Below are 12227 nucleotides of genomic sequence, written 5' to 3' on the forward strand. Positions count from 1 at the left end.
GTTTTTATGTGAAAGAGTTTTGCAATTTTGATGTTAAGCAAAAAAAAACTTTAAATTGCATATATCTTTTCAATGAGCAGCCTAAAATTATATTTCTTATGAAAAAGATTGCAATCACTTTCACTTCATTTAGAATACAACAATTTTCTTGATGATACCATTGGGTTTTCTTAACAATTAAATGACACACCTGATTCGATATTATATGAAAAAAAGATCATTTCCTATTGGTGATACAAGATGGGATTCATAAAGGTTAATGAAGGTATTTTAATTAAAAACATTCACTCATACCTTATTTTAAAAACAATTCGAGATAAGCTAATAATGCAAGCAGAAGCAGTTGCAGCTGAGGAAACTGAGGCCGAGACTGAGCCACAGAAACACGAGAAGAAATTGCTCCATTTAGAGTTCAATTTCAAGAGGTTAGTACAATTGAGACTGCCAAAATCACGGTTTGAACTCTGAATTTTGTATTGTATAAATTATTCTATTTAAAACAATTTTTCTTGAGATCTGAACTCGTGTTTTTTGTCTGCGTTTATGAGCCAGTAAAAAGGGTGGAGTTTTCCATTTTTCAGTTACTTTCTGGTATAATTATTACAAATTCTCTTCTAGTGGTCGAGGATCTCAGAAAACAATTTTCCGACCCAGAGTTATTGTTTTCTGAGTCGGAAAATACGCAGAGCGTAGTGTCATATCACGGTATCCACTTTTTCCAATCTGAGTCGCAAATAAAAGTGCACATTATTTGTTGGCATCTTGAAATTTTAATTTCTGGTTTTCTCAATAGCATTATAATTTTGTATCTGGTTTTTTAGTGGCTATTTTCTATTTGATAAAAATGTCCAAGTGTTAAACTTTTAAAGTCTTCGCTGCACAATTTGTGTTTCACTTATGTTAGATGAAAAAACTTAGTGCCTTACACTAAGTGCAGTTTTTGAAATTTTGTTCATTTTTCGGAAATTTTTTCTACTTTTTTTCTTCTAAAACTGCCCTGTCAAATCTGAGATAAAAAGGTTAATTGAAAAAACAGTGAGTTACAATTTTAACTCAGCATTATCAGCTTCATTTTTTGAAGAATTTTGCCGGAAACTTTGCCGAAAAAAAACTGATATAATCTCAGCTTTACTTTTCATCAAACAAATACCGAAATCTCAAATAACCGAAAACGCATTTTTTTTATAAAACCGTTGTTTGGTGGATCAACCTTAAGAAAAAAAGTTAAGAACCCCGTATTATCTCTGGGACGTTTTAAAAAACTCACTAATGAGTTTTATCTCAAGTTATTTCTAACGACTCATTTTTACACAAACTTGGGAAAAGCTGGAAGGATTTTAGGATAAATAAAAAAATTATTTCTGTTGTATTACATATTCATACATTATAATATATATGCTATTATGACGTGCACTACTGTACATTTGTTTGCAGGCAATGAATGCCACCAGCCAATTTTGTTTTGGATTCTGAATGTACCAATAAAAGTGTTTCTCTGTCATCTCCCCTGCAAAAGAGCGTTTTTTGTACTATTGATAGGAATAGTATGTACTTAGTAAATGTCCATTTTTCGAGATTTTGGTACTTTTTTGAAAATTACGTATTACGTATCGTATCAGTATATTTTAAAATATATATATTTTATCTAACAGGCACTCCAGCTTTTGGTGCTCTCCTAGTGTTTAACTATTGCTAGGATGTGTGACGTGGTAAGTGGTTCGCTTCTGCTGGCACATATCACAGTTTTATAATTTTGCTTGAATGATAATGTTTTTGGCAAGTAAAGTTGTGTTCTTCTTTTAAAAAATGGAGATGAAGCAAACTTTTCCTAAAAAAAATTTCCAAAGTTTTTAGTTTTTTTGTCGGCATCCTTACAGATACAAAAAATATGGCTGATTTCGAATTAATGCGCTGTCACTAAATGTCCATTCACAGCCTGCAGAATTTTTTGACCGATTCTGGTTTTGTAAAAAGTAGCTGGGGCCACGATGCGGTCAAATTTCTTTAAACTTTGTCAAACTGTTTTTTCTGGTCAAACTAGTTTCTGTCATACAAACTTACTCAAAAATGGCCTGTTGTTTTTTCATTTTGCAAATTGCAGGCAATCAATTGGAGCCTCTGGCAATGAAAGTCACTGGCACAGCGTGAAAGAGGCTCTACTCTTGCTTCCAGAATGTTCTGGAACCTTCCGACTGGGACTGGGATCTGACACCATTCCTGGTATGGGGACGGTGCAAACTGTGTACATTTCTCACACCACTGAGCGCAAAACGCTGAGAGAAGTTGTTTCGCAGGTGAAAAACAAATATGAAAATTGTCAGCTGCGAGTGTTAAACAAATTTAAAAAAAAGGAACAGAAAGTCTAAGATGATCTGTGAAAACCGAAAGTCCTACATGAACTTAGTGAAACTGAACAAATGACGTTTTAAAACCTGGTTTTAGGCACGTTTAGGCGCAAAATTCTACACTATTTTGGGTCGACTAAAAAGATTTTAGGTTTTGATTAGAAAAAATCAAACCGCCCTCAAAACTAGTATACACAAATTGGCGCCTCTTTATCTATCCCTCCTATAGTGATATACCGAATTGTTACGAATAGTCAAGTCAGTGACAAGACGACGATGCTATTCGTGCACTGGCTGCTACAGCTTAGAGATTCCTTTTCAACAACAAATTTTACTGCCGAACGATCCTTCTAGGTTGCCAGCATGAAACCGCTGAAAAACTGCCTGCGACATAATATAAAGGAAGAGTTTGCTTTGGCATAAATCCTCATAGATTCAATAATGTATAAATTTGCTTAATTTTTCTGCAGAATTTGGTATTTAATATTGATTTCCCGCCCCTAGAAAAATTTCTAGATCCACGGCTACCTACGATGCAGAAATCTGTAGCAAAAAAAAGAAATTTTGTTGTGTATTGGGAAGCTTGGATAATCAGTTTGGTCTATGATCAATGTTATCAACTTTAATGTGATATAGTTTCTTTGGGTGATCACTGTGTCGATTCCCCGAGGAGAGAAGGAAAACATCCCCCCTCCCTTATTAATATTATTAATAATAAATTGGTTTTCAAGAAGGAAACAGACCCGAATACTTTTTACAGAGCTCATAACAAAAAAATCCAGTTCATCTTGGAAAAACCGCAAAAAATCCAGTTTGCTGCCTAGTGGTGTCTTCATGAGCAAACAACAAAAAAAAACAGTTGAATTTCCGACTATCAAAAAATTTTCATCAAAAATGCGTTGTCACAAATGTATAGATCCCGTATGCTACCCATAATTGATTTTAGTTGAACGTTTTAACGATTTAATAAGTCTTTGATTAACTTTTTTCTAATGCTTAAAATTGATTAAGAAAAATCGAACCCTATTTTTTGAGTTTTTTCGTTGCTGCTTATGGACGCATTTCGATTTTTTTTTAAATTTTTTTGCATATGCAACTTGAAACTCATTTTATCATTCAGATAAAGGCCAAGACTTTTTGAGGACTTTTCTTCAACTAGATTAATCATTTTAGTCAATTTTGGTCCAAATTTAATTTTTTTTATTTATCCAGGTTAAGACTTTATCCAATTCTTAACACTTTCTAAGTCGTTTGTTTTTCCGTCTTTTTCCAATTTTGTTTGTAAAACCTAGCTTTTAATCATGGGATTAAAGCGTTACTTTTGAGTTCACACAAACTTTCGGCAGATCGTTTAAATCAATTAGAATCAGAAGGGGCCCCAAAATGACCCTCGTGGAACTCCAAGACGATAGGTTTGAACTCGATACCATGTTTTCTACTACATAGTTGGATGGATCCTTACGATAAATTGATATCAGTTTTTCCGCTTTTCCCCTTACTCCATAAGCTTTATATTCCATTAACCAGAACTCCATGGTCAAATTCCATGGTTTTTTTCAACCAGAATTCCAAACGGTGTCAAAAATGTCTGTTTGCAAGATCAAGAATTGTACAATTCAGTGTATTTGGTTGCTTAAGAAATGCCTAATACATGCAGTTTTTTCAGTCTTTGCTTCAACTGCGTCTCGCTTACTGCAAAAGCCACATTGTTCGTCAGCTCGGATGGTATGCTTCTAAAAAAGCCAATTATTAATTTATACGGAATTTTTCCAAAACTTTTTGCGAGAGTTGGAATTTAAGTTATTGGTCTGAAGTAACTTAACTCTGTCTGTTGTCCCCTTTTGTAAGCAGGATGAACTTTTCCAATTTTAATCCGCTACTGTCTCATTTCTTATGACAAGGAGAATAGAGGCTGTAGAACTTCAAACTTAAAAAATGCCATCTTTGATATGCAGTATTGACGCTTTACCAAAATAATTGGTCATAGATCTTCAAGTGTTCGTAGGTCCTTCTACAGAGTTTGCAATGCTTAGGTTTTGTTCGGCTGGGAGGGGAGCAGCAGACTGGCCATGATGGTTGTGAATCCGAGGAACAGGGCCCACCTGGTGTGCAAGTGGACTGAGAGTGTCTACCCAGAAGACCTCATCGAAGACGAAGTGGAGCAGCACATCATAGGGCCATAGAATAGAACATACTGCTGTTCATCTCCATTTCCATCCCGTCCCAGAAAAATAAACAAAAAAGCAGTGAATGTAGAGACTACAAAATGGTATTTAAATGGAAAACAGCCGTGTATTAAAAGCAATCAAGTCGTTACTTATTAATAGAATGGTTTTTCCGCTTAACGTGTCAGCAATTTTTATGGAAAATGGAAATGATTGTTCTAAAAATGGAAAGATTGTTCAACCTGAAAGGTATAAGATCAATTTTACGATAACAAAAAATTTAACAAAAAACGTTAAATTCTCCCTGTGGCAAAATCTTTTATTTGTTATTAATGATTCGAATACTTTCACAAGCATCAAGGCAAAACTTAGGATTTTTAATAGGAGTCACAAACTGTATTTTATCGCCCATGATAGAACATAGTGCTCCGCCGAAATACAATGTACCCATCGATGATACTAGAGGTGTATGGGTTGCCAAGGACGTTGACGACGACGAACAAGATGAAGGTGATCAACTGAATACAAATGGCATCCAAAAATCCGCCAAGCTATAACTACTTGATAGAACGCTGAAAGGCAATTGACAAGATGTCAACAGCTTGTGTTTGAATCATTTTTGGCAGCAGTTATAGAACTAGGTAGTACAGAGCTGATTTATATGATGTTAATTGAAATTTAAATTTTGACCCGCGTTATTCTCAAATTGAGTATAGTTAGAAAAACGATGATAATAATATGCTTTATCCTTACTTTGTTACAGGGGCAGATTTGGGGGGGGGGTGGGTTGCGGGAGTAGCGGGGGTAAAGATTTGGACTAAAAATGGAAAATGGAAATGATTGTTCTAAAAATGGAAAGATTGTTCAACCTGAAAGGTATAAGATCAATTTTACGATAACAAAAAATTTAACAAAAAACGTTTAATTCTCCCTGTGGCATAATCTTTTATTTGTTATTAATGATTCGAATACTTTCACAAGCATCAAGGCAAAACTTAGGATTTTTAATAGAAGTCACAAACTGTATTTTATCGCCCATGATAGAACATAGTGCTCCGCCGAAATACAATGTACCCATCGATGATACTAGAGGTGTATGGGTTGCCAAGGACGTTGACGACGACAAACAAGATGAAGGTGATCAACTGAATACAAATGGCATCCAAAAATCCGCCAAGCTATAACTACTTGATAGAACGCTGAAAGGCAATTGACAAGAAGTCATCAGCTTGTGTTTGAATCATTTTTGGCAGCAGTTATAGAACTAGGTAGTACAGTGCTGATTTATATGATGTTAATTGAAATTTAAATTTTGACCCGCGTTATTCTCAAATTGAGTATAGTTAGAAAAACGATGATAATAATATGCTTTATCCTTACTTTGTTACAGGGGCAGATTTGGGGGGGGGGGGGGGGGTTGCGGGAGTAGCGGGGGTAAAGATTTGGACGCTCCTCCCAACCCCCCCCCCCACCGCCACCACTCAGGGATTCGACCCCCTGCCGAACCAAAGAGTCCCCCATGTACTATTTTGAGATATCCATTTTTGGCTGACTGACCCTAATATTTTTCTAAAGGAGCCTTTGCCGCCGATATATAATGAATTTGAATACAAAAAGAACATAAAATGACAATACCTATCAAAACAGTTTAGTTGAATTAATATAAAACGTCAAATCCAAATTTTGCAGGAGAGGTTTAAATTGAATAATTTATGCATTATAAATGACACGTAAATTTTACGTTCAGTTTTTTGCAAATTTCGGCAAATAACGCCAAATTAATTCAATAAATGCCCAAACTGATAACATTCTCCTCATAATTGTTTTTAAATTGCTGGATTTTGGCATTGAAAAACGCCATTTTTTTCTGTGGAGGTGTAGGTTCACCTTTCAAAATTGTTGAGTTTACTTTTTTTGTTATTTTTCCTGTTTTTTCAATTTTTCCACAACTACCCATAAAAATGGGTGGTTCTTCCTTTTTTTCTGTTCCAGGAAGCATGCCAGGAATAGCAGGCGTTTGTTTTTTGGAGATTTTGTGGTCTATCATAAACGCTCCACATAAAAACTCCAATTTTTTGAATCCAAGTTTTTTTCGACATAATTGATCAAGTCTTCAATTTTTGGGAAAAATATTTCAGTCTTCGGCACAAACCAGCTTGTTTTAAATTGCCAAAATTTGTTATCACATGTTCGATTGGCAAAAATCTTAGGATGAAAATTTTGCGACAAAGTAACTGAATTGAACGATTTTTCCTGTAGGCAACAATAAGACCAAAAGTTTGAATTTTTCGGAAAACTGCTTCAGTATTAGGAAAAAAACAGCATAAAAGATCGACTTGTGGCATCAAACTTTTGACAGCGGCGATAGAACCCGTCTCGTAATCGATTATAATAAAACTTGGTTCAAACTTTTTCGACAAAAAAAAATGACATTTTTCGTCAATTTTTTCTAACAAGTTTTGGTAAGCTTTCTTTGTTTTTTCGGACATCAGGGCCCAAAGTGACGGAATTTTGCGATCTTGCATTACACTGAATATTGTATATATTTGACGAAACAATTTTGGAGCGGTTTTGAAAGGTCCGTCGCACACAATTTTTGGCTTTTTGCAAAAAATGTAGGTTTTTTAGTGAACAAAAAAGTCACTAATTCACCTTGATTATCGCTCGTTTTGATTTCACTTTTTTAGTAACCCGCTGCTATTTTTGTGATACTACGGTGGATTTTCAATTTCTGAATTCAATTTAACTTGCTCGTCGTGAATCATTTTCACCGGTTTTGCCGGATCATTTTGGATTTCGTTCAGAATTTTTTGGCGAAAATTTTCTTCTTCGTTGTACATAAGATCGGGTTCGTGACTGTGGTTGCCTAATTTTCGAATAATTTTTGTACTTTCTAAATTTCTCATTAATCTTCCGAAGTCATTGGAGATAACACAGCGACAATGACAAGCTATTTTGGTTTTGTTATCTTTTTTAAATCTATAACCCACATTGTTGAAATTTTGCTTTTTTGCCACCGAAATTTAACTGTTGCCAGCAAACAATTTTATTTTTCTTATGCAATTCTTCTGCAAACATATTTAATCTCTCACATTTTTGTCAATTTTCTCACAATTGCAGTTTGGCAAAGTGCCTCCATCTAATTTGATTGTCGTCTAATTTCTCAACCCCCAGTGAAGTCGTGTATTTACCGCGAAAAGTATCACTGTTATCCGATACAAAAATTATCCAAAGTAGTTATGGACAATAATTACCTCAACAAAAAGTAAACAGACCTAGCAAATTTTCTAAATTATTTTCTAAATTTTCTAATTTTTTCTTGAACTTTGATAAGACTTTCTTTGTATTGTCTATCTTACTAGATTCTATATATTCTTTTAAAATCTTGTGAGATTTTGCCTGACAAGCATTTGCTGAATATTCAATAACCAATGCTTTTCCCATTATATCTTATTAGAGTGTCGTATTACCTTGTTAGATAAACGTTCCGTGTAAGATTTTTTGTAGCAACAACTCTTAACTATAACAGAAAAGATTGTGACGTTACATAACTCTTGTTCGGATCAAGTACCTTGATTTAAAAGTCGCTTCAATGAAGCAGTGAAAAATATAATTTATTATGCTGTGCTTTACCAAACAGTCTTTATTAAAGTACACCTGTTCTAACCAACAATTTATTTGCTTGCGTGTCAGTTTTGTTGTTTCTACTTCACTATGCGATTAGTATATGCTACTCAACACAAATTACATTAAAATGAAGAGAAAGAAGACGAGCATTAAGTTTGCTCTGGACGTTGACATTGTATACGACGGATTCTGGAAGCCCGGATGCCTCATTGATAAAAACGGGAGATCTTATTTCCCAATAGGGAACTTCAAAACAAACAAACACCAAACAAACATAGCGTGGATTCTCGAAATCCCAAACAACGTTTCCGACTCACTGCACAAAATCAAAAGTGTAAAATTGATGGTCAGATCAGATATCTCAGGCATTTACGACCCATTTAAAGACGCCTCAAATCCTCCATTAATGCTTCACGTGCGACCAGCAGAGGAGAAGAAGACTTTCAAGTACCGAAAGAGTAGTTTCAGCGAAGATTTGGTTTCAATTCAAGTCTCGACCAAAGATACAGAGCTTCAGAAACACTTGGTGGACATCACACACTTGTACGATCAAAAAGAGTTCTGGGTTGTGTTAACTGGCGGAAGTCATATTTATTTGCACCCTCAATTGTACTTCAATTGCTGAAAGCTTTTTTGATAGATAATACAGAGTTTAATTCACTAGTAGTGCAGCAACTCTTTCTTTCTAAAAAGCGCATTTATAAAAGCAAATGCAAGAAATGTTAGACCTAAACAGTTTTCTGTAAAAACAAATGTTTTTAGAGCTTCTACTCTAGTTTTCTGGGTTCATACAGTAAGTAGGAATTTTCAAAAAGCTTAACAATAGCTTCAGGGGCGGATCTAATTTTTTTTCGTTTGGGGAGCGGCAGATTTTCCAAAAAATTTCAAAAAATGTTGCCGACTTTTTTTAGGTCAATCAAATTGATTTTCCGAGCTTTCCCTAGGCACAAAAAAGACTTTATTTTGGCCAAAATTTCAGCACAGCAGACAAACTTTCGAAAAAACATGCCTTATAAGCGTTCTTATGTTTTTTTGGAAATCTTCGACCTAAGAATTGCGTTTTTTGGCATGCGCTCCCCGCTCAAACTTAGTGTATATTAGCGCCAAAGGCGCCTTTAGAAAAAGTTTAGAATCGATCATCCAAAAATTGATATCTCAAAATAAAACAACAGGGGGACTATTTGGGTCGGCAGTGGGTCGAATCCCTGGGGAAAGCGTCTGCCGCCAACCCCCCCCCCCCCCCCAAAAAATCCACACCTGAGTAGGTTGTTGTTGTTGTTGTTGTTGTTGTTGTTGTTGTTGTTGTTGTTGTTGTTGTTGCTTTTGTTGTTGTTGTTGTTGTTGTTGTTGCTGTTGTTGTTGTTTTTGTTATTGTTGTTGTTGTTGTTGTTGTTGTTGTTGTTGTTGTTGTTGTTGTTGTTGTTGTTGTTGTTGTTTAGAGTTTATCGCTACTGCTGATTAGATTGCTCCCAATGAGTTCTCTATAAGTTCCTCCTCGATTTTCTACAGCCACTGCAATTACATACAAGTAGCAATTAATAGTTCCTGAAAAGTTTATTTTGACGTAGTTCCAAATCGTCTTTGAAATTCTGTGTTTCGGACCAATCAATCTAGTGAAATCCACAAATTCATTCAATCTGTTTATTGCTCTTCGAGTTCTAAACGTGAATTCTCCTCTCGTTTTTCTGTTCTTGTTCTACTCAGCTTAAAAATCGCCGAGTTTCTTCCCAGTGCTTTCTTTTACTTGTAAAAACTTGACTAGACTCAGTTTCAGTACTCATTTAGCAAACAAAAGAATGTCACTTAGCTGAAGAAATATTGGGTTTAAAACAAACTTAGCATTTTAAGTTGATTGAGGTAAATGGCCTCTTTTGTCCAAGTTATACCTTGGAGAGCTTTTTTGAATTTTTTCCAGACTCGACATGTCAGACCTTGAGAGCGCAACACAATGAAAATCAAATGTAAGAACCGGTAGGAGAAAAGGTTTGCAGATGCCAAGTTTCCCTTGATGTCTTCAATTCTTATGAAACATTTCTTTTTAGAAGATAAAAAGCACACCTAGGTCCTTAATAACAGCTGACTGTTCTAAGGCAACACTTTGTAAAGAGTCTCAGTTCCGCCGATGATAATATTGGAACATTTATCCATCGCTAGACTCTCTGGGTTTTTGATCCAGGCGTCGATGGAGTCTAATTCTAATTTTACTTGGATATTAAAATTATTCACGGAGAGAATCTTTAGGTCATATGCAAACAAGTATGTGTCATCAAATTTTAGTCATCCGGCAAGTCTTTTATAAACATACAAATTTATTGGTCCTAATAGAGAGCCCTGTGGAACACCGCTTGTCACTTCCAGCAAACTAGAGCATAAGTTATTTTTGCTCATTGTGAAATTTCTTGAGGAAACGGCAGGTTTGTGACTACGTAACGTTTCTTGACCAAATCATGCTGGCTTGAGTCTAAGTGCTCTGCAAAGTGCTTTTACAAGTCTTTATTGACACACTTTTCAAAATTTTTACCCATAACGTTTAGGTGTGATGCAGGTTGGTAGATATCCACTTCACCCCTGTCAGCTTATTTGACAATAGTGACACCGCCGTCTTTTTTTTATCTGATTAGTAATCTTCTGATGCGCTTTAAATTTTTGAAAATTTTGTTCAAAGTGACTGCCAGTTGCCTACTTTTTTTGTGGGAAAAAAATGCGGGAGCCCGTCCAGTCCTCTAGCTTTTTTGTATCTAGCGTTGCTATTAATTCATGAAACGTCTCTATCGAGACGCTGAAATTTATCAAGGTTGGGTTTTCTTTTTTTACATCTTCAATTTGAGATGATTATTTAGGTGAGAAAATAGAACGAAAAAAATCATTCATAACGCCTACTTAATTTGATTACTGCTTTTTATTCCATCTTTAATTATTACTTTGGGCTAATTATTGATTTTGTTTAAACTTTCGAGTTGTTTAAAATCAGATTTGTGTTTCTTTGGTTCATAAAAGAGTGCTGGTATCTGAGTCTTTAAGTTTCTGCAGCTTCAGTTACAATGAATCCAAATTTATCAACGTTTCTCTCAACGTTTTAAACGCTCTAAAGTTATCAACAGTTTTACGAGAAGAAATTATTGTTGCGTTTGTACTTATAACTGCTTGGAGAAATCCTCAGAGGGAGATTTTGTGTACGTCTCGTTCTTCATAGAACACATACTCTAATGAGATCATCAAAGTACTGATTCAACTTTCCACTCATTTCATCTATGTTGGTATAACAGCTGGGCTCAAAAGGTGCATATTTCATCAACCTACTTAGTTGGTCATAGTCTGGATTGCCGAAGCTTCAGTACAATCTATGACCAGCTTTATAATTTTGTGCGGAAGTTCCACCAAGAGTTGTATTGCGTTTTGATTTGAGCAACTATAGACTTTAGGAATTAGGGAAGTAAGTCAGCATTTTTTGATAAATTGCTTGGATTTTTAAATTTCAATATAATTTTTCTCAAATTCGAAATACAAATTGTATTAACCTGCGCTAGCGTTGCTCAGCAACCAGCTCCGTGGCAAGCTCAGGAACTTTCCTATGGGGAGTTGACCCTATTTTCATTACCTTTGGCCTATAAGCTTACTACTTTTCACACCTTGTTCTTTCTCAAAAATTTCTCTCGGTTTTCTTAATGCAATGTTCCGTGGAATGGATGCCTATTGGAAACTTTTTTTAATCTTTGATGCCATTTGAGTTTCATGCCACTAGAGACGTTATCATATTTTTCTCTCCATGTTTGAGCCGGAAGTATGTTAAAAACAGATCAAAATGATGTTATGGGGCCCTTTTTCGAAAGTTTTGACTAAAAGTTTGCATTTTTTGATGTACGCTTCCTCATATTTAGTATTTCATGGATGCTTTGCTTTTTTCATGGATGCTTTGCTTTTTGTGCGCTAAGCTAAATTTAAAATTGATTGAACTCCAGAAACATTTTTTCTTCGTTTTTATAGGCAGTTTGATATTGATCGGGTAGAAAACATCTGGTAGATTTCTATTATCAATAATTGGAGTTCAAGTAATAATTTCCAACTCTCCTGAATGCTGAAGATAATCAAT

At 35.2% G+C, this 12227-nt stretch overlaps 1 protein-coding gene across 1 annotated transcript; it reads left to right on the plus strand.

Moving 5' to 3' along the window:
• Positions 1-247: 247 nt before the first annotated feature.
• On the plus strand, positions 248-4553 carry LOC134857254 (uncharacterized). Its single transcript, XM_063873637.1, has 3 exons — positions 248-425; positions 2102-2294; positions 4379-4553. The coding sequence occupies exons 1-3, from the start codon at positions 328-330 to the stop codon at positions 4526-4528; spliced, it is 441 nt and encodes a 146-aa protein (XP_063729707.1). The 5' UTR covers positions 248-327; the 3' UTR covers positions 4529-4553.
• Positions 4554-12227: the final 7674 nt, after the last annotated feature.

The sequence above is a fragment of the Symsagittifera roscoffensis genome, chromosome 1 (assembly GCF_963678635.1).
Source record: "Symsagittifera roscoffensis chromosome 1, txSymRosc1.1, whole genome shotgun sequence".
In the NCBI taxonomy this organism is placed as follows: Eukaryota; Metazoa; Xenacoelomorpha; order Acoela; family Convolutidae; genus Symsagittifera; species Symsagittifera roscoffensis.

Bases quoted from the DNA above. Each gene is read 5' to 3' on its own strand.
- LOC134857254 (XM_063873637.1), top strand. From the start codon at position 328: ATGCAAGCAGAAGCAGTTGCAGCTGAGGAAACTGAGGCCGAGACTGAG. The intron at 426-2,101 runs GTTAGTACAATT...TGCAAATTGCAG, and splicing joins TTAGAGTTCAATTTCAAGAG to GCAATCAATTGGAGCCTCTG. The intron at 2,295-4,378 runs GTGAAAAACAAA...TGCAATGCTTAG, and splicing joins TGAGAGAAGTTGTTTCGCAG to GTTTTGTTCGGCTGGGAGGG.